Here is a 23252-nt window from a genome sequence, read left to right on the forward strand (position 1 = left end):
AGGACTGGAATTTTGGTCACTATGTGATGCAATCATAAAACAAGGCACTAAGACTACCGTAAGACTACCTCACTTAGTGACCACAATGCCAACACTCATTAATCCCACTGTTAAACAAGAGTTCTGGTTTAAGCAGAGAGAGTCCCAGATAGGGCCTGCAGGGATATCTGCAGGGTGAGTAGGGGAGGTCCAGACTGCACACAATATGGAGGGAGGGCTGCTGCAGTAGTACACAAAGCCTCAGCCATTTCTGGAAGTCTCAGCTATTCCAGCCTGGCCCAGTGGCGCAGCACAAAGCTACCACACCCGGGAAACTTCAGCCCCCCTCCCCTGACCAAGGAGTGTTTAGAATTCCTAGGCACTTCCCTCTGTTTTCTATCTCTTCCCCTCCCACCTTACACATTTTGGCTGCCTTACACAGCAGCACTCATCAGTAGCAGTCCTGGCACTGGGGCTGAAATAGAGGTTTCCAACTGCACTGCCCCCATACCAACCCCAGAGCCGCTGCTGCCGCCGAGGGCTGCTGTGCCAGGGTGTGTGCGTGTCAAAACAGCATAGATCGATAGGAGATAGATGGGTGGGGAGAGTTGCAGCGCCCCTGCAATCATAAGTGTGGGCAGGCTGCCAAATCCCCAAATTTTGATCTTGTGTCTTTGTGGGCCCTGAATCAGCCATAACTTCAGGCACAGGTCCTAAAGTCCATTTTTTTCAGCCACATCATAATTTCAATTGCGAACGATCAATTATAAATTGAGGAGTACGTGCCTAACCATGTCAACATACGAGACATATTAATTTACAGTTGTAGACAGTCATGCCCGACTTAAAATTAGCCCACTCCCTTGGCTATATTCCCAGCAATTACTATTCAGAAATACACTGCTAAATGGGATACTATCCAAACTTACATTACTTTGAATTCAATTCTAAAAAGATGCTTTAAAACATTTGGGGATACAAACGTAGTACCATACTTGCCTACAATTCTTTAAAACAAATATGTTTTTTTCCCCAGATCGTATGTCGGCTATGATCAGACTCGAGACTCTAGAAAGAGTGCAGAGAAGAGCAACAAAGATGATTAGGGGACTGGAGACTAAAACATATGAAGAACGGTTGCAGGAACTGGGTATGTCTAGTTTAATAGAAAGAAGGACTAGGGGAGACATGATAGCAGTGTTCCAATATCTCAGGGGTTGTCACAGAGAAGAGGGAGTCAAACTATTCTCCAAGGCACCTGAGGGTAGAACAAGAAACAATGGGTGGAAACTAATCAAGGAGAGAAGCAAGAACTGAGGAGAAACTTCCTGACAGTTAGAACAATTAAACAGTGGAACAGCTTGCCTCCAGAAGTTGTGAATGCCCCAACACTGGAAGTCTTTAAGAAGATGTTGGATAGCCATTTGTCTGAAACCGTATAGGGTTTCCTGCCTAGGCAGGGGGTTGGACTAGAAGACCTCCAAGGTCCCTTCCAACTCTGATATTGTATTGTATCATTTAAAAACAATAAAATTGATAAAGCATTCACGACCTAATGGTTCATTTCGTTCAGTAATTTAGGATAATCTTTTATAATCTTCAGAATCTAAAAGATAATATTATTGCAAGGTTAGCCAGACATTTAGATTGGATATGTACCTATCGAATTCTCATTATTATTATTATACAATAAACTTGTATGTTGCCTGATTCTCAACAACTCTGAGTAGCGCAATCAAATAAGTTACAATAAAACCAATAAAACACAAAACATTTAAAAAAATAAAGATTACAGACTCTCACAGCCCAACCTACCTCTAAAATAAATTGTGAGGATAAAAGAGAGACCCATGGAAGCGATAGTGAAAATAAATATATAAAATAAAATATAAAATAAATAAGCACATAAGAAGAATCCTACAGAACTGGGCCAAGGAAACATTTGCATTTGCCAAATTTATTCATTCAAAAAGCTCACAAACATGGATAGAAAGGTGATGGTCCATCACAACTACAAACGGTCACAGTCAAGAACTATCTATATTTAAAATGATGATTTATAATTACTGGTTTAACATGAGATGAGTTAAAGGTTATTTATTCAATACGCTATACCACCTAATTTTTATTGCTCTGCACATGTGCACACAGTGTGCGCATGCGTAGGGCGCATCCACGAGCAAACCGACAGTAGAGACTGACGGAACCCACCCCTGATAACAGATGAATTTACAACCCTTAGAATGCCGAAATCTAACAAAAGCCAATATTAGCTTAACATGCTCTCTGGATTAAACAACACTTAACTTAATGTACCTGGGCTTTCAGTTTAAAATCTTCATTTTCAATTAGTTGGTACATTAAATTATCAGCTATTCCTACACCCCACTGATGTAGAGATCCTGGATCAGTGGCTTGAAGTTAATGGTGCAGATCTGAATAAAACAACTCAAATCAATACTCACAATGAAGGAGTTCCTAGCGGTCAAGTAGACTTCTGCACATCCCAATTACACTATCCTCAGGACTCAAAAATGGACTGTGCTCCTCTCAAACATGGTCTATGACAGCAGTCATGCCATAGACTATTGTGACATACTTTATATAGGCTGCCTACAATCTGAAAGCTGTAGCTCAGGGGTGTCCAACCATTGGCCAGATGCGTCACACATAGGTCATGCCCACCCAGCTCCGCAAAGGGGGGAAATGTCGTGAAATGTTCAATGACGGCAACATGACACCCGTGTTGTAGCTGGTGCAAAATATAGCAACAAGATTATTTACCAAACAAGTATGCCAAAACAAATTGGCAATTTAAGTTGCTATATTGTTTGCCTTTAGGCTTCCAAGCCCCATTCAAAGCATTTTAATTTTTTAAGAATAAACATTATTTCTAATGGTGAAATACAAAAAAAAATACTACATCAACAGCAGAAATGATGCTTATACAGCGATTATATAAAGATTATAAGTATACAGTAAGGAAAACATATTGTGGTATTATAGTGATTAAAATAAGCTGTGATAAAAGAAAAAATAACGAAACATAATACTGTCTTTTCCCAAAAATAAGACGGGGTCTTATTTTCTTTTCACCCCGGAAATAAGTGCTTGGTCTTATTTTCAGGGAGGTCTTATTAATTTTGAGGTGCAGGAGGCGGCACCTCATGGCTGCTGCTGTGTTGCAATATTTTCAGGGAAAGGCTTATTTTGGGGGAGGGCTTATTTTAGCGCATGTGCTCAAAAGTCCAATTGGGCTTATTATCTAGGGAGGTCTTATTTTCGGGGAAACAGGGTAACTGTAAATAACAATATAAAGTTAATTCAGTCTCTAAGCTTATCATTACATTTAGTCTATATAGCAATGTATTATGACATGTTCTGATTTTTAGGAGAAAAAAGAAATTTTTCAAAAATAGATAACATATCTTGGATCTATTCCTTAATTATAAGAGTAATTTCTTTTCAATTGTACACAATTATCCCTATTCTCTTTCATAACATACAGGACTGTCATCCTGCAGTTTGCTTTTTTGACTTAGGACAGTGCAAATCAACAGCCACATTGATTTGTGCATCCTGGTCTATATGATTTATTGTTCAAATCCAGTGAATTGCAGTTTGCTGAACAAATTATGGTTAAACCATCCATGGCATGGGGTAATATGAGAACCAAGTCATAATGTAGTCAGTTTGCCTTTGACTTGGTATATTGTACAACCCTGGGTTGAAATCAGCCATGGTTTAAAATTTAATATGATGTGAGACTGCAGTCACATGCACGCTAGGATATATATGCATGTCTGGAGTTGTTACACTGTGATATGAACTATCTAGGTTTTGAAAACCTAATCAGGTACCTCTTCGCTGTTGGAGGCTTGACTGGATTGTGATAGACTAGAACAGTGATGGCGAACCTTTTTTGGCTCGCGTGCCACAAGTGGGGGGAGCGCAGGGGGGTCGAGTGCGGGCATGCCGCACCCATAATCCAACGCGCGACCCCCCCCCAGTGCGCATGCCCGCACAACACGCGACCCCCCCATTTTTACATTTTTTTTGCCCTCCCCAGGCTCCAGGGGCTTTATAGGAGCCTGGGGAGGGCAAAAAGAGCCTCCCCGCACCCCCCCCCGGAGGCCCTCCGGAGGCTTCAGGGACTGTCCGGAGGCTTCCCTGAAGCCTTCTGAGTGCTTAAAACCACCCTCTGAGCAAACCGGAAGTGACTTTCGGGTTGCTCGGAGGGTCGTTTTAAGCGCTCCAAAGGCATCAGGGAAGCCTTGGACGGTCCCTGAAGCTTTTGGAGCGCTTAAAACCACTCTCTGAGCAAACCGGAAGTGACTTCCAGGTTGCTCGGAGGGTCGTTTTAAGCGCTCCAAAGGCATCAGGGAAGCCTTGGACGGTCCCTGAAGCTTTTGGAGCGCTTAAAACCACTCTCTGAGCAAACCGGAAGTGACTTCCAGGTTGCTCGGAGGGTCGTTTTAAGCGCTCCAAAGGCATCAGGGAAGCCTTGGACCATCCCTGAAGCCTTCGGAACGCTTAAAACCACCCTCCGAGCAAACCGGAAGTTCCGAGGCTTCCCTGAAGCCTTTGGAGCACTTAAAACGACCCTCCAAGCAAACCGGAAGTGACTTCCGGGTTGCTCGGAGGGTCGTTTTAAGCGCTCCGAAGGCATCAGGGAAGCCTCGGAACTTCCGGTTTGCTCGGAGGGTGGTTTTAAGCGTTCCGAAGGCTTCAGGGATGGTCCCTGAAGCCTCCCGGGAGGGCGGCGGAGGCTCTTTTCGCCCTCCCCAGGCTCCTATAAAGCCTCTGGAGCCTGGCGAAGGCGAAAAATAGCTTTTAAAAAGGTGAACTCAGCTGGCCAGGGCACGCATGCGGAAAGGAAAGTTGACAGCGAGGGCCGCCGCTTCCAGGACAAGTGGAAATTGGAGTATTTTCGCAGTCGGCACCAACAGCTCCCTCTTGTCAACTTTTACCGCCAGCTGGATAAAGACAGGTTCCAAGAGATTCAAACATTTGCTAAGAAAATGCTGAGCTTGCTTGGCTCAACATACTTGTGTGAGAAGACATTCTCGGTTGTGAACATTAACAAGAAACATGTGAGAACGAGACTAAGTGATTTTCACCTGCATGCCATCTTGCGCATCAAAACCACTGTTTTTGAGCCAGTCCTGACCTATATAATGCAGTCGAGATCTCAGTATCACCCTTCACATTAGTGCAGTTGAGTTATTTGTTTCATCTTTCTTAAAATAGTTCATTTGCATTTAATGTTAATAGTTCAAAGACTGTCAGGCTGAATGGTTGGCCCCACATGTTTTCACCTCACCAAATCTGGCCCTCCTTGCAAAAAGTTTGGACACCCCTGTTCTAGGAGAATGGACAAGAAGTCTCTCATTTTGGACTTCCAGCGGATGCCACCAGGGCAAAGGACGCTCCCTTTAGAGCGTCCGATCTACAGCTGATTGTTTCGCCGATTCCCAGGGGCGAAAATCCTCTGCTTCGAGCAAAGAGGCGGAGGAGAGCTTTTTCGGGCTGGGTTGAGCCCGTTTGGACCCTCCAGGAAGGAGGTAGAAGCGGTGCTCCCCAGGTAGCCTGAGAGGAAGCTCCAACAGCTGGATCCCCCTGCTTTGCAGGGCAAGCTCTGGAAGGCACGTCTCCGTCTACATTGTTGATTGGTGCTGAATTGTAACGGACAGACTGAGACTGAAGCGGTGGCTGCAAGTATTTTTGGTTTTTTTTTCTGCTTTCTCTTATTATTCTACAGCTTTATAACAAAGACTTTCACTTTGGGGGGAAAAAAAACGGAGAACTTTTCCCTTTTAAAATGGCTACTTTTCTTTTTCTGCTTGTTCTCCTTAATTGACTCTTACTGAAACCTTATACAACAGTGCCATCTGGTGGTTGGAATTGAAAAGAAAAGAGGATTTTCCTCTTGTTTTTTTTTTTTTTTTTTTGACTTGCTTGGCGCCTTGGCAAGTTATGGCTGTACAGAGAGGTACCAAGCCTAAGGGCACCTCCTCTCCTTTACAACAATCTCAGCTGTCCTTGTTGGCACAACCTCAATCTCAATCCCAAAATCCACCACCTGCAGCAATTACCAATAAAGAAATATTGGATACTCTGAACATTAAGTTTGGTAATATGGAGAAAAATATGTTGGATTTAAAACAACAAATGAGAAGCCAACAGGACCAAATGGATCAAATGAACCAAACTATGGAGGAGATGAGGGATCAGGCAGCTCGGGCTAATCAAGATATTAGAAATGATGTTGTTTCTGCCCTTTCTGGACTGGTTGTAAATTTGGAATTCCTGGATGATGTGGTTAAAGAGACTCAGAAGGATGTTGGAAAATTGGAATACCGGGCAGACAAGTTGGAAGAGAGGGCGGATAGAATTGAGCTTGAGCAGTTGCTATTCCAGTACAAGCAGTTAGAGGCTGTTTTGCGAGTAAGGGGTTTGCCAGAGGATATAGACAGCGGGAAAGGAGAAGATTTGAGGGTGATTTGCGCGGAGGCTTTTGCCCCCCTTCTACAAGTGGATCCAAAAGAGATTCTCCAACAGATTGAGAAAGCCTACAGAGTTAACTCCTGGTATGCAAGACAGCGAAATTTGCCAAGAGATGTGGTGGTTCATCTGGAAAGGAGATACCTGCGTAATGAGATTGTACAGGCTGCATATCATCAGAGATGTACTGTGCGAGATCAGGAGGTGAAAGTTTTGAAAGAAATACCATTGAAAATGCTTAGGCTGCGCAAAGAGTTTAAATTTTTGACGGATGAATTGAAGAAACGTAACCTGCAATTTAGATGGGAATTGCCAATTGGCGTTACCTTGATTTACTCTGGGAAAAGATATCGATTGGATTCTACTCAGAAGGCTAGAGACTTTTATTCCAAGGTTCTGAATGCTGGTGAGCTAGGATTGGAATCGGAAAAGATCCAGCCTGTTCAGCAGGAGTCAATAGAGATAGCAGCCTCGGCACTTGCGTCAGTTGATAAACAGCTTGTGGAGAGACTGGAAGAAGCAGTAGGCTTGGGATTGGAATTTAAAGAACAGAGAATTACCAGAGCAACGGCAAAGAAAATGGAGAAGACTATACAGCAAACTTCGAGTATCTCTGTTGATGTACCTACACAATCAGAAGCCGTGGGAGGAGCAAGGCCTAAGAGATTTCCTACTGATATGAGGGCTATGTTTCAGAAGCTTCAAACTAAGCTTGACGATGGTCAGGCTGCTGACCTGGAATGTTAATGGACTTAATTCCCCACAAAAAAGAAGAAAGGTTTTCTATTATTTGAAACAGCATAAAAATGATGTAATTTGCCTTCAGGAGACGCATATTAAGTCTAGTGATCAAAAATTTTTGGAAACAATTGAAAGAATTTTTTGTGCTTAACATGGATAAAGGCACCTCAACAGAGATGGTTTGGGACGCTAGTAAGGCTTATATGAGGGGCATATTGATCTATTTGAATAATAAGATTAAAAGGGATAGAGAAGCTAAATTGAAAGAATTGGAGAAGGAGATTAAGATTAAAGAGAAATTGCTGATATCAAGCCCTCAAGATAGGTCAATTTATACTACTATTAAATTGGTGAAAGGGCAGCTGAACATGTTAGTGGCAGAACGGACTGCAATACAGTTGAGATACCTTAAGCATAATACATTCTGTAATGCCAATAAGCCTGGGAGGTGGCTAGCTTATCATCTACGGAAAAGGAGAACTCAAAATATCATAGATAAGGTTGAGGATAAGGGTAAAATGGTTTACCTGATTGCACTGTTGCTGAAACTAAATTAATATTGTATATGATTACAGCAGCTAGACTGCTGATAGCACAATATTGGAAGAAAGCAGAATTATGCTCTATAGAAGAATGGATACTTAAGGTAGCAAATCTTGCCGAAATGGATAAAATTTCTGTATACCTAAAAGATCACTCTTACGATAAGTATACTATAGATTGGTATCCCTGGATTGATTTTGTAAAATTAAGGTACGGTTCAAAGGAAGTGTCTATGGGATTTGGTTGAGAAATGCTTCATAAATATGTAGTAATGGTTTTGGAAAGGAGGTTATGATGGTTTTTCTCCTTTTTTGTCTTTTTTGTATTATCTTGTTCTTATTCTGATATATGCATATTATTATTGGGATATTTGTTTTTCAGATTTGCTGGTAACTATGCTTCTGACTCTATCTGGGAAGTCAGGGGTTGGGTTAGGGAGGGTTAGGGTGGGGAAATGGAGGGGTGAGTGGGGGGAGGGGGAGGGGAGGGAGAAAATGTTACTCCTAATAAGATAACCTGTATATGTCTGTTACATAAATAAATAAAAAAAGAAAAAAAAGAAGTCTCTCATTTTTAGGAATAGGCTGAGAATGTCTCCTGAAAAGCCATTAATTCTTGCTGTAGTCAATACCATCTAGCTTTCTCAAACTTTAAGATGTGTGATCTTCAGCTCCCACAATTCCCCAGCTAGTTTCCAAGTTTGAAAAGCACCGATTTTAGTTTAATATATACAAGTAATCCCCGATTTGAAACAGTTCATTTAGTGACCATAAACTTAAGGACAGTGATTCATTTAACAATTGTGGCAAGAAAGGTCATTAAATGGGGCAAAAATTCACTTAACAAATATCTCCCTTAGCACCAGAAATTTTGGACTCTATTGTGCTTGTAAATCAAGGACTACCTGTAATGACATCCTAAATTCTGGTGGTGGTGGGGGGGGGGAAACCCAACAGTGATTAACTTACCAAGAGAATCTGCTTGATTTTCAACTGTTTCATTCACCTTCTTAGCTACTCTGGCAACAGCTTCACCCATTTTTTTCTCCGTGCAGGTGTGCCCAACCATGAAAATCCTTTAAGGATGGTCCTACAGCTAAGCAAACAAAAACAGAAAATCAAAAGAGGCTCCACAGTACTAATAACTCACAAAGGGTTAGAAAGCAGCTTTTTGGAAAGAAAGAAAAAAAATAAGACAATTTGTGCCTAAAATTTACTGAGGCCTGCTAATGTTTAACACAGGGATGTCCAAACTGGGAACTTTAAGACTTACGGACTTCAAATCCCAGAATTCTCCAGCCAGCATGGGGAATTCTGGGAGTTGAAGTCCACAAGTCTTAAAGTTCCCAAGTTTGGACACCCCTGGTTTAACAGATTCATACAGTACCTGAATCAATGGGTTGTTGCTTCTATGAGCTGGACTTTCATAGAGAAACAAATTCAATAAACAGTGCATCTTGGAGCACAGCTCTTCATCAGGAACAAAAGAAAGTAAATTTGGAAAAAGCTTTTGTATTAGAGGAGGAGTGTCAGAATCATGTCGTCAGCGCGGCGTCATGTGTCAGGACTTTTTTCTCCTTCGCTAAACCAGATGTGGGTACGGCCAATGCATGACGCAGCCGGCCTGCAGGCTAGGAGTTTGACAGCCCTGTATTAAGCCTCTGTTTATAGAGATTATTGTTGTTTATCAGGATTTATTTATTAACTGTAAATCTCTTTTTTCCCAGATTGCTTATTAAAATGAATTTTCACTTTAGGAGATACACTTTAATATGCAATTTCCTCTATAGCGGTACCTCAGTATTTAATTGGTTCCGGGAGGCTGACTAGTACTAAAGAGGATGAGTACCAAACAAATCATGTGACTTACCACATGACTCTTTTGTTTCAGCCAGGAAGGTCTTCCTATCTGTCCCTTTTCTTATATCAGTGACCTTCACAGCATGGCAGACTTCCTGTCCGCCCTCTGCAGCTGTTCCCCACTTCCTTTTGCAGTGCATCGAGTACCAAACAAACAAAGAATACTGGGACAACATTTTTGTGTCAAAATGCATCGAGTACCAAATGTAATGGATTCTGAAGCAGTCAAATACTGAGGTACCACTGTATATGGCAAGAATTCAGAAAATGACAAGCAAGAAGCTTAGGAGATACAGAAAACTCTAACATTTAGTTCCCACCAAACATTCATTCAAATTTTTAACTTCTAGAGGAAGAAATGAAGGACTGAAGACAGCTCCGTGAGATGATGATCATGGCAGAATGAAGAGCCAACAAGAAGACTGACTCTTTGAAACTCTACAGATAAGAAGATGGCTTGAGATCACCCACAAGTGATCCAGACAGTTGCTCCTCATGAGGAGACCACAAAACAGCAGTCTCCAGTGGATTTAAACCTCTGGAAATAGCCATCTTGCTGAAGCAGTCAGAGGTTTTGAAAGGATACTAAAGTCACACACTTCCTTTTCTAAACACTTTCAGAAATTTCTTGTTGGATCAACAGATTTGACAGCACCAAGTAAGTTTCTTTCAATCCTTAATGAACAAAGTTTTAAATACAAGTTTAAGAAGGAAAATGAATGTAAGCGTCCAAGGATACCATTGCAGGATCCAATCTGCACACACTCTGCTAGAGAGAAGTTCCCTGAAGATGGGCTCCAGCATGATTCCGAAAGCTCAGAAGACAAAAGTTCTGGTGACCAACCCAGATTGGATCCTGCAACAAGTTTAAAAATTTATTAGTTTAATAAACAGCAAAAAGGTGATTAAACGGCCCTCAAGCATCTGCTCTCCAAACTAAGAAACTTGGATCAGTCTGCGGCTGTGCTCCGAGGGGGCAAGGTCCAGATGGCAAGCTTGAGGCTGCGCCTGGCAGGACCTGGTGCTCTGAATCAGATGCTGGGAATCTTGGTACAGGAAGCTGAGCAACAATGGGCATCGTTGGAAGCCTTAGAAGAAGATCTGGAGGAAATCCAGAGCGACAAGGGGAACCTGGAGGCCATTCTTCAGAGTTTGCCCAGTGGCTGTTAGAGCTGAAAGGAGGCCTGCAAAATTGAAGACTGGCAGTGACAGAATCAATATAGACCCTTAAAAACAAAAAAGGAAATATTCCCAGAATGCAATCGGCAAAGGAGGCAAACTCAGCCATCTTTGTCACAGACAGAGAATCGCTTGAGAAAACCATCTGTGATTCTAGACTGCCAAACCAACCTTAAAGATTCAAATCCCGAAATGGAGACCTAACAAACTCATTGCAGTCATGAGGACTAGAAACCTGTAACAGCCATTTTACAAGTCTTGGGAAAACTGTGCATTGTGCCATTTTGGTCCAAGGAGTTTTGGACCCGTGGTGGTGGTGGTGGAAAAAAAGATTCCAAGAGATTTGAGCCCTGATGCAGAAAAATGAAAATTGGCTGCCAGAATCGGGAATACATCCAGTATAAGGATAAAAAAAAGTTTGATGTCAGAAAGTTACAAATGAATTAAAGGTCTGTAAACATATGTGGGGAAGCTCTTGAGAGACTGGGCCAACAGAACCTGTTATGGAAATGGTCAGATAAGAGATAGTCCAACTTCAGCTGGATATTGTGTGCTGCAAGAGGTTCAGAAAAGACCCTCCCTAAATTTGGGGAGTATAAAGGAGACAGGAGGACTTGTACTTTAAGACTTGTAAGATTCTACTTTGATTAAATAAAATACTTTATCTAGCTTTGCTTGCACTTGGAAACCACTTTTGGATTATTTGCTTGAATCTGAAAGAAATGAAATTTTAACTTTGGGATTTGATGATTACAATGAATTATAGTGTCAGGGTTCCAAATAACTTCCAAAAGTAAATCAGAGTCCAAGGCAAAGTATTGCTCAAAGTTCCAATTTATTAAGACAGCCATGTTGGCACATCTTGGAAAACCCGAATCTGAAAGCTTCCCGGTTTTCCCCAACTAGTTGAAAGTTCAAGATCTTGCCCCCACCCCCACAAGTCCATCACATGGTCCAATCTCCCACCGCCATGCTGGCAGTTCCACCCATCCAGTTCCAGTCAGGTGCAGAGGTGCAGAGACAAAAGGATGACCTTGGCTTTCTAGAAATAATTTTGTTGTAGCTACATACCATCTAACTCCTTAAAATCCCACCTCCCATTTTTCCACAATAGAAAATGCATAGCAGAATAATAGGAAGTGTGGCAAGCCAAAGACCCAAAAGAAAAGATGGCTGCAGGCCTGATTTATCGAAGCACTGTGTATTACAGGTAATGCTCAACTTACAACTATTCATTTAGTGACGGTTTGAAGTTACAACAGCACTGATAAAAGTGGCTTATGACCATTTTTCATGCTTACAACTGCTTCAGCAGCCCCATGGTGACTTGGTCAAAATTCAGATGCTTGGCAACTGGTTCATTTTTATGATGGTTGCAGTGTCCCAGGATAATATGATTCAGGGGTGGGTTGCTGCTGGCATTGCTGCTGGTTTGCTTCGCACATGCGCAGTTGACTGTAAATTGTTCTGCGCATGCGCAAAACATGAAAAAATTACTTAAAAACTTGCTGGGAATGGCAGCAGCGACCGGTAAACTGGTTTAGGGAGAAACTGCCGGTTCTGCGACCAAGGCCAAAATACCACTACCGGTTCGCCCGAACCGGTACAAACCGGTGGCAACCCACCTCTGATATGATCACCTTTTGGGACCTTCTGACAAACGAAGTCTATGAGGAAGCCAGATTCACTTTACAACTGTGTTACTAACTGCAGTGATTCAGTAACTGTGGCAAGAAAGATCTTAAATTGGGGCAAAATTCACTTAACTGTCTTGCTTAACAACAGAAATTTTGGATTCAACTCTGGTCAAAAGTCAAGGATTACTTGCATGCTTAATTTTAGAGGACAAGATGAATATATTTTATAGTTTTAATTGTACTGAAGTTATAGGATGGAAGTTATTCTTTTTCTGTATTTTTCTTTTCTTTTTCTGCACCCCTCACTATCCAATTTTGCTTTTTCCTTGACTCACCTTTTCGCCCCTTATTCACTTTCCTGTATTTACAGTTAAACAATTGGTTGACATTTAATAAAGACTTAGAAAATAAAAAGAGTTCATCTGGATTTTAAGAAGGCCAGGATAAAGTAGCCTAATCTTTAATGTCTTTCACTTAAACATTTATAGATATTGGAAGTAAAATATGATCCAATCACATAATGGCTGTGAAAAGGCAACAACTTTAGATAACACTAGTCACGGTGATAAGTGATTCAGCATTTCTGGCTGCTTCTTTTTTTTAAATGAACAAGCCAGAATCAGAAACCAAGGCCAAAGGATGGTCTCCTTTTATAAGCTAATAGTCAACGAATCACCTTCACATACTTGTGGCAATCCAGATCCACAAAACAGAAGCTACTATTTCAGAGTGAAAGCTGAGTCATTTCCGAAAATTCTGGCTGATTCTCCTAAAATGGAAGCCAAAAACCTATATACGGCTGGCCTGTTCAAAGCTGTCAAATCTGAATTCTCTCAAACACCTCCCTGATTTAAACAAGGGTTTCTGCTTCCCTCCTATTTTTAGTTAATTCTTTTGCTTTTTGCTATAGAACTTCACTGCCCAGTGATGTGAAATTCATTGGAGCAAGCTAGGAGGACATGCCCACCTACAAAATGAGCAGCGTAAGCACTTGCCCAGGTCATCAGCTACAACATAGTTGTGGGTCTGAATCTGAGACAACCAACATTGTACCAACGGATCAATTTGTGCATGTACAGTGGGGCAAAAAAGTATTTAGTCAACCACCAATTGTGCAAGTTCTCCCACTTAAAAAGATGAGAGAGGCCTGTAATTGGCATCATAGTGGCTGTGGCTACCGGCACCTCGATTCAGCCAGCTGATTCCATCGCTGGCCATAGGGGGCGAGCAGTTGCCCCCTGTGGAACGGGCGCGCAATTTGGGCGTCCTCCTTGATGCCCGGCTGTCAATGGATGACCATGTGGCGGCCGTGGCAAGGGGGGCGTTCCACCAGGTTCGCCTGGTGCGCCAATTGCGCCCCCTACTGGACCGGGATGCCCTACGCACGGTCACTCATGCGCTGGTGACGTCCCGCCTGGATTACTGCAACGCTCTCTACATGGGGCTGCCCTTGGGACGCGCCCGGAGACTGCAGTTAGTTCAGAATGCAGCCGCGCGGGCTGTGATGGGGAGTACGAGGTACTCCCACGTAATACCTCTCCTGCGCGAGCTGCATTGGCTACCTGTGGTTTTCCGGGTGCGTTTCAAGGTGCTGATTACCATCTTTAAAGCGCTCCATGGCACGGGACCTAGTTACTTGCGGGATCGCATCCTCCCACATACATCCCTGCGGCCAATACGCTCACATAGGGAGGGACTTCTCCTGGTGCCATCCACTGGACAATGCCGGCGGGCGACACCGAGGAGTAGGGCCTTCTCTGTGATGGGCCCAACCCTCTGGAATGACCTCCCCCCCGACATTAGAACTACTTCTGACCTCCGCTCCTTCCGGCAAAAACTGAAGACCCACCTGTTCCGATTAGCAGGCCTGGCATAATTCAACTGTCCCTCCTGGCAAACGCACTATATCTGGTTATTTTAGGGGTTTTTTAATTCACTGTATTTGTTTTTAGGGGTTTGAACTTATTTTAATCTGCTTTGTACAGTTCTTTTAATGTCATGCTAACCTCCTCCATGTCAACTGTCAACTGTACATACTTAATTTTATTGTATCTGATATATTTTGTATGAACTGTACACCGCCCCGAGTCCCTTTCGGGAGAGGGGGCGGTCTAGAAGCATTAAATTAAATTAAATTAAATTAAATCATAGGTAGACCTCAACTGTGAGAGACAAAATGTAAAAAAAAGACCAAACAATCACATTGGCTGATTTGGAAATAATTTATTTGCAAATTATACTGGAAAATAAGTATTTGGTCAGTATCAAAAGTTCATCTCAATATTTCGTTATATATCCTTTGTTGGCAATGACAGAGGTCAAACGTTTTCTGTAAGTCTTCACAAGGTTGGCACACACTGTTGCTGGTATGTTGGCCCATTCCTCCATGCAGATCTCCTCTAAAGCAGTGATGTTTTGGGGCTATCGCTGGGCAACACGGACTTTCAACTCCCTCCAAAGGTTTTCTATGGGGTTGAGATCTGGAGACTGGCTAGGCCACTCCAGGACCTTCTTACGAAGCCACTCCTTCATTGCCCGGGCAGTATGTTTGGAATCATTGTCATGTTAAAAGACCCAGCCACGTTTCATCTTCAATGCCCTTGCTGATGGAAGGAGGTTTGCACTCAAAATCTCACAATGCATGGCCCCATTCATTCTGTCCTGTACACGGATCAGTCGTCCTAGTCCCTTTGCAGAAAAACAGCCCCAAAGCATGATGTTGCCACCCCCGTGCTTCACAGTAGGTATGGTGTTCTTTGGATGCAACTCAGCATTCTCTCTCCTCCAAACATGACGAGTTGTGTTTCTACCAAACAGTTGTATTTTGGTTTCATCTGACCATATGACATTCTCCCAATCCTCTTCTGGATCATTCAAATGCTCTCTAGCAAACTTCAGATGGGCCCGGACATGGACTGACTTAAGCAGGGGGACACGTCTGGCACTGCAGGATCTGAGTCCCTGGCGGCGTAGTGTGTTACTGATGGTCCCAGCCTTTGTTACGTTGGTCCCAGCTCTCTGCAGGTCATTCACTAGGTCCCCCCGTGTGATCCTGGGATTTTTGCTCACCGTTCTTGGGATCATTTTGAGCCCACGGGGTGAGATCTTGCCTGGAGCCCCAGATCGAGGGAGATTATCAGTGGTCTTGTATGTCTTCCATTTTCTAATTATTGCTCCCACAGTTGATTTGTTCACACCAAGCTGCTTGCCTATTGCAGGTTCAGTCTTCCCAGCCTGGTGCAGGTCTACAATTTTGTTTCTGGTGTCCTTTGACAGCTCTTTGGTCTCCACCATAGTGGAGTTTGGAGTGTGACTGTTTGAGGTTGTGGACAGGTGTCTTTTATACTGATGACAAGTTCGAACGGGTGCCATTGATACAGGTAATGAGTGCAGGACAGAGGAGCCTCCTAAAGAAGAAGGTACAGGTCTGTGAGAGCCAGAAATCTTGCTTGTTTGTAGGTGACCAAATACTTATTTTCCACCATAATTTGCAAATAAATTATTTCCAAATCAGCCAATGTGATTGTTTGGTCTTTTTTTTTACATTTTGTCTCTCACAGTTGAGGTCTACCTATGATGCCAATTACAGGCCTCTCTCATCTTTTTAAGTGGGAGAACTTGCACAATTGGTGGTTGACTAAATACTTTTTTGCCCCACTGTACATACGGTGCATTCAGAAAGTATTCAGCCCCCCACCCACCCCCCGTTACGCATTGTGCATAGTTGTCAGTTGAAGTTCTCAGTCTGGTCCTCTGTTAGGGCGGGAAAATACTCTCTCCTGATTGGTTGTGGGCTGATCAGCTTCCCTATAAAAAGAGCTGTGTCAGCCAGGGAGAAACAGTTCCCTCACAGGCAGTACTGAATAAGGAGCTGTTAGAAGTCACTCAGGCCTTGCCTCCATTCTTCACCCAGAACATAACACCCTTCACTTTTGTCAATTTTGTTATGCTGCAGCCTGATTCTACAGTGGTTGAAATTCACTCCCCCCCCTCATTAATCTACACTCAGTATCCCATAATGACAAAGGGAAAAAAGAATTTTCTGTTTTCAGAAGTCCTGCACTTTATGGCCAGATTAAATAAACCTTTTACCCTTGTTACAGTACTATTCAGCACAGCAGAGGCTTAAGAGATGTGTAGTTACTGATCTTCTATCGAAACGGCGTAGTCTTGTTCTAATATTGCCATCTATGTGTGAAGGTTCCAAGAGTTTCCCTAATTAATTCCATGATAGTAGTCATGGAAACGCCTTAGGCGTTGACACAATGGTTTTCAACATTTATACAAAGGCCAATCTAACTTTGTACTTTTTGTGTGTGAAAGGACTGCATTCAGTTTACAGAGAGATCCTACAAAGATGTTTATTTTGAACCAGTATTGTTTAATTAGTTTGCAGAATTATCATGTTTCCCCAAAAATAAGACAGGGTCTTATTTACTTTTGACCCCCAAAATAAGCACTTGGCCTTATTTTCGGGGAAGTCTTATTATTTTTGAGATGCAGGAGGCAGTGAGCGTGGTCACCTCATGGCTGCTGCTGCGTTGCAATATTTTCAGGGAGGGCTTATTTTAGTGCATGGGATCAAAACCCCAATCGGGCTTATTATCCGGGGAGGTCTTATTTTGGGGGAAACAGGGTAGAGGTGGCAAAAGTGGACCAGATTAATTCATGGATATTGGTATAAATAATGATTGAGCTGTGTTATTGCCAGGCAAACACTTTAGGGCACAAAAGTTTTTTTGTATATTTTTACTGCCTTCTAGTGGTTGGAAAAAGCAAATGTGCATTTAGAATTGGGAAAAAAGCATCTACTGTAGTCCAAACAGTTGTTCTATCTTCTGAATCAACCTTCTTGTAGGAAGCATGACTCATCCATTATTGTGCGTTCTCCAAATATATCTGGACAACCACAACAATTGAGTTTCATATGTCATCATTCAGTGTTTCCTAGCCTTTGCAACTTGAAGACATGCGGATTTCAATTCCCAGAATCCCCTAGCTGGCTGGGGAATTGTGGGAGTTGAAGTCCACACATTTTCAAGTTGTCTAGGTTGGCTGCCAAAAGTGAACAGCATCCAGCTCAGAGGTGAGTGTCTGCCGGTTAGTCCTGGATCGGGCGAACCAGTAGTGACGGCAGCAAGAAACTCCGCCCACCCACCCGGATGCTTCTGCGCATCCATAGAAGAGTCATGCACGCGCGCAAGCGCGCATGAGCAAACCATTAGTAAAATAAATTAAAACCCACCACTGATCCAGCTTCATTGAACACAATAGCATGATGTCACAGAGGGTTGATCCTATGCTAAACTAGGGTGTACAGGTAGTCCTCAACTTACCACCACAATTGAGCCCAAAATTTCTGTTGCTGAGACATTTGTTAAGTGAGGTTTGGCCCATTTTACAAGCTTTCTTACCACAGTTGTTAAGTGAATCAATGGAGTTGTTATTAACACAGTTGTTAAATGAATCTGTCTTCACCATTGGTTTTGCTTGTCAGAAGGTTGCAAAAGGTATGGCACTGGGACGCTGCAACCATGAGTCAATTGCCAAGTGTCTAAACTTTGATCCCATGACCATGGGGATGCTGCAACGGTAGTAAATGTGAAAAAATGGTCATGTCACTTTTTCAGTGCCGCTGTTACTTTGAACGGCCGCTACATAAACTGTTGCAAATTGAGGACTACCTGCAGTTAATAGACCATATTTTATAGCAGTGATGGCGAACCTATGGCACGTGTGCCACAGGTGGCACGAGGAGCCATTTGTCAGGGCAAGCGAGGTGCTGCCCTGTCAGCTGGCCAGCGCGCATGGGTGTGCTGGCCAGCTGAGTTCACCCTTTTATAAAGCCATTTTTCGCCCTCCCCAGGCTCCAGAGCCTTTATAGGAGCCTGGGGAGGGCGAAAAGAGCCTCCCCTGCCCCCCCCCACCGGAGGCCCTCGGGAGGCTTCATGAGCTTCCCTGAAGCCTCTGGAGCGCAAAAAATTGGCCCTACGGGCAAACCGGAAGTTCAGGAGCGGACTTCCGGTTTGCTCGAACGGTCATTTTGAGCGCTCTGAAGGCTTCAAGGAAGCCTCTTGAAGGTCCCTGAAGCCTTCGGAGCGCTTAAAACGACCCTCCGAGCAAACCGGAAGTGCTTTGGAGGCTTCAGGGAAGCCTCCTAAAGGTTCCTGAAGCCTCCGGAGGGCTTCCGGGGGAACAGGGGAGGCTGTTTTTGCCCTCCCATGCTCCTATAAAGCCTCTGGAGCCTGGGGAGGGCAAAAAAAGCATGCAAAAATGGGGGGGGTCACACCTGTAGTGCGTGCATGCGCACTGGGGGGTCGCACATTGCATTATGGGTGCGGCACGCCTGCACACGATCCCCCTGTGCTCCCCCCACTTATGGCACGCGAGCCAAAAAAGGTTCGCCATCGCTGTTTTATAGCATAGTGTCAAATTCAAGGCCCAGGGGCCAGATGCGGGCACAGGGTGCTTAGATCTGGCCCATGGGATCGCCCTGGAAAAAGGGAAGACTCTGTGGTGAGTCTGCCAATGAAAAGAGCTTGGGAGGGCTCTGTGAGGTGCTCCCCAGCTCCATTTTTACTGGCAGAGGGTTGCAGGAGGCCGTCGGAGCCAAAAACAGCGCTCAAGGGCCCATTTTTGCTGGCAGAGCACTTGGGCCACAACAGGCACCCCCAACACGAGTGACGTGGAGCTGGCCAATCCAGTGATGGGTTTCAATTTATTTTACTACCGGTTCGCTTGTGTGCATGTGTGCGCATGCACAGAAGTATCCAGGTGGGTGGGCGGAGCCTCCCACCACGGCCACTACCGGTTCACCCCGGATCGGGGTGAACCAGCAGAAATCCACCTCTGGGCCATACTCACCTGGCCATGCCTACTTTGCCCCCCCAAAGGTCAAATACAACTCTGATGCGGCCCACAATGAAAGAAAGTTTGACACCCCTGGCATAATCCAGCCACATGCAATTATTCCACAAATTTTTAGCTCAACTCCTTTTCTTCAAATCAATAAATCCAGTGGAATACTAGACATCTCAGCACAACCTATGTTCGCATGGGGCACTGAAAGAAACTTAGCCAATCCCCTCTATGTCTGCAGTTAAAAGAGTCCCACCTTTTGCCATGCCTTTGTGGCTTAGTGGTCGGAGAGAGGAAGAAAATGGATTGAGTAAAACACAAGCTAACCACAATAGGCAGAACCTCCCAAAGATGCAACTGCTTTAACAGCTCCAAGCACTTATTCTGAATGCTTTGCACTCAGTGGTGGCTTCAAAATTTTTTAGAACCTCTTCTGTAGGTGTGGCCTGCTTTGTGGGAGTGGTTTGCCAGACATGTGACCAGATGGGAGTGGCTTGCTGGCCATGTGACTGGGTGGGCATGGCCAACTTGTAAAATGTGGTGAAACTCACTTAACAACGCTCTTGCTTAGCAACCAAAACGTTGGCTCAGAAACTCTGGCATTTAAAGCACGCAAGTCTTAAAGCTGTCAAGTTACAAGACCCTTGCACCCCTCACCCTTTAGAAAAAGAAACCCAGGGGTGTTCAAACTTGACAGCTTTAAGACTTGTGGACTTTCAACTCCCAGAAGTCTTCCTCTCGCTCTTCATCTTGATGATGTGCGGACAGGCGGAGGGAGGGAGCTGGAACCGGTTCTAAATGGCACTGTAGATTTGTGGAAACGCTTCTATAGAAGAGGTTAGAACTAGCAGGAACCCACCCCTGTTTGCACTGTAGAAAGCAAAAACCCACCCCTCTCCTAGAAAAATGAAATATCCTGGGAAATATTGAAAAGGCAGGGTATTATATTTCCCTGATAAGAAATGGAGAAACATGTTTTTAGGCAGGAAACAGACTCACTCTTAATAGCCCCCACCTTTGTCAATGGGCCATTTAAAGGCCTGAGCCAGTCTATTCTACATAACAAAGATCTCCCCCTTCAGCTCCAGGGTGATGGGATTAAAGCATAATAATATTAGCCCTTTGCCCATCTCACCACAGGGCACCCGGGAAGAATAATGCTCAACCAAAATTCGGACCCAAAACAGAGTCTACATGCATGGCCCCATGGGAGTCTGACAACCAATCAGAATACATGAGCAAAGGCCAGAGAAGGCATAAAACCAGGGACTTTCAGCATCTCGCTCTTTTCTTCATCCAACTTCTGGAAGTGTGTGATGTGATCCCCCTTTTCAGTTCAGGAGCTCAATCTATGTCATCCTGCCACCATTCAATCATCTTTCCAAGCTGCACTCATGTTTCCAGTGACTTTTTCCCCACTTGGAACTGAACCCAGAAGGACATTTCTTCCAACAGCACCATTTGAGGGGGTGGGGACGGGGTTGGACTAGATGACCTACAAGGTCCCTTCCAACTCTTTGTTCATCTGTTAAACATCCTCGCTCAGCGCAGCCAGCCCGAACAGAAGACCAGCCATCCGCAGGGGGAAACCCCCACATACACACAAAGGACCAGCACACACCACAGCCGCTCTGTTGTTACGTGCTGGAACTCACAAGCGCTTCACACCACTCCCGGAAGTTCGGGTTGTGCGCGCACCCTCTCGTTCCCTATCTCCGGGAAGGCAGATCCATTGTGCGCTCTGGTTGCGCTTTATCCGGTTGCAACCGGCAGTTTCTGCGCGGGGGGAGGGACAAGCCTCCATCCTCTGCCCTCCGAAGGCAAGGCTCTCCGAAGCGCAATGAAGGCTGCGGGGGTCTTTGCTTTCGCCCACCTGCCCCGTCGCTTTTCCACGCTTACCGCAAAGGCACAGCCAGGTTTCCTTCCCTCTCGGGCGGTTGCTGGAGCGTGGCGCACCGGTGAGGCTCTTGGCTCGCCTCCCGCGGCCATGGAGAAGGACGGGAGCAGCTGGGCCTCCGCTTAAATGCACCGCGGGGGTGGGGAGGGAATGGAAAAGCTCTCCCGACCAGCCGGACGGAGAACAGCCCCGAAGGCCGGGACCAATCATCAAGCGCTGAAGCCGGGGAAGCGAAGCGAAGCCAGGCAGAACGAGCGCCCTCTCTCGTGGGTGTTCGTGGAGGCTCTTTTCTGCGCGGTTGCGCGGGAAGGGAATTGAAATGAAAAGGCATCTTTCAAGAGAAAGTAACGGCAACGCCCTTTTTAAATCTCTTGTCAAGGCAGAGACTGAGAAGTGACAGCTGAGTTCGGTTTGCTGGTGTTTGTCTTTTGCAGTATAGTTACAACAACACAACTTCCTGCAAGTAAATTAAGGAATTTAGGCACTGAGGAGGTCGGTTTCACTTCCAGGACATGATCAACAGAAAAAAAACGATGCAGTCAAACACTCTTAGCCCCAAGGTGCTTTTTTTTTGAAGCGGCAACTGGACTTTCTGGTTTTTCTTTGAAGACGTTTTGCTTCTCAGCCAAGCAGCTTCTTCAGTTCTGACTCAGAACTGAAGAAGCTGCTTGGATGAGAAGCGAAATGTCTTCAAAGGAAAACCAGAAAGTCCAGTTGCCTCTTGAAAAAAGCACCTTTGGGACAACCGGGACGGAGAATCTCCATAGACAGGGAAATCGTTTCCATGTGCATACTTCCCTTTTCCAGAAAAGAGCCAATGGTCTATAAATACTGTATATGCTTAGTTAGTTAGTTTAGTTTAGTTTTTAGTTTAGCAGAATAACAGAGTTGAAGGTCGTCTAGTCCTGCTCAAACAGGAAACCCTATACTATTCCATACAAATGGTTGTCATATCTCTTCTTTAAAATCTCCACTGATGGAGCACCCACAAATTCTGAAGGCAAACTGTTCCATCGGTTAATAGTTCTTACTATCAGGGAAATTTTCCTTAGTTTTAGGTTGGTTCTGTCCTTGATTAGTTTCCATCTGTGGAAGGAATGTCCTTCTGGGTTCAGTTCCAAGTGGGGAAAAAGACACTGGAAACATGGAGGCTACTTGGAAAGATGTTTTAATGGTGGACAGGATCACATAGCTTGAATTCCTGAACAGAAAAGGGGGATCATGTGCTTCCAGATGTTGGGTGAAGAAGAAAAAGAGGCTGAAATGCTGAAAGTGCCTGGGTGTTTATGCCCTCTCTGGCCACTGATGTTGAGCTTGTATTCTGATTGGCTGTCAGACTCCCATGCGACCATGCAGGGGCAACTCTGTAGGCTGTGCTTTGAGTCCAAGTTTGGTTGCCTTGCTGGCTGATGTAATTTTCCCAGGTGCCTTGTGGTGAGTTTCTGTAGAGGGTTAATCCTACCTTTGCTATGTAGAATAGACTGGCTCAGGCATTTTAATGGCCCATTGACAAAGGTGGGGGCTATTAAGAGGGAGTCTGTTTCCTACCTAAAACGTGTTTCTCCATTTCTTATCCAGGGAAATATAATATTCTACCTTTTCAATATTTCCCAGGATATTTCATTTTTCTAGGAGGGGGGTGGGTTTTAACTTCCTACACATCCATTGCTTCTTGTCCTACCTTCATGTGCTTTGGAGAATAGGTTGACCCTGTCTTCCCTGTGGCAGCCCCTCAAATATTGGAATATTCCTATCATGTCACTCCTAGCCCTTCTTTTCACTACTTAGACCTTGAGAGGGAGGGTGTTTATTCCCCCCCCTCCCCAAAGCCCAGCAGAGTTCCTGAAGAATACAGTTCATTCCCTCCTAGTTAATAGCTCCATTTCTGGGTTAACTATTAGCTGATGCAGTGATGAATTTTGCAAGCTGGTGCAAATGTATCACCTTCTCACTTACTTTGGGCATGTCATGCAGGAGAATTCACTGGAGAAAGCAATTATGTTTGGAAGAGTTAGTGGTAAAAGGCAACCAGGCCGTTAAAGAACAGGATGGCTG

The 23252-nt window shown here is 44.3% G+C and overlaps 1 protein-coding gene across 4 annotated transcripts in view; it reads right to left on the minus strand.

The window, feature by feature from the left end:
* Positions 1–21479, minus strand: part of LRRC20 (leucine rich repeat containing 20) — a 155114-nt gene extending 133635 nt beyond the window's left edge. Inside the window, exons 1-2 of one of the 4 annotated variants that reach the window (XM_081955844.1) lie at positions 21200–21479; positions 8736–8862 (exon numbers count right to left, since the gene is read on the minus strand). In XM_081955844.1, the coding sequence (XP_081811970.1) occupies positions 8736–8835 (100 nt within the window). In that variant the 5' untranslated portion in view covers positions 8836–8862; positions 21200–21479. Of the gene's footprint in view, positions 1–8735; positions 8863–10391; positions 10406–19556; positions 19576–20955; positions 21011–21199 lie in introns of those variants that run through there. The other 3 variants (XM_081955845.1, XM_081955846.1, XM_081955847.1) reach the window with 3 other exon arrangements.
* Positions 21480–23252: the final 1773 nt, after the last annotated feature.

This window comes from Natrix helvetica (genome assembly GCF_964273705.1).
Source record: "Natrix helvetica genome assembly, chromosome: 5".
Taxonomy (NCBI): domain Eukaryota; kingdom Metazoa; phylum Chordata; class Lepidosauria; order Squamata; family Natricidae; genus Natrix; species Natrix helvetica.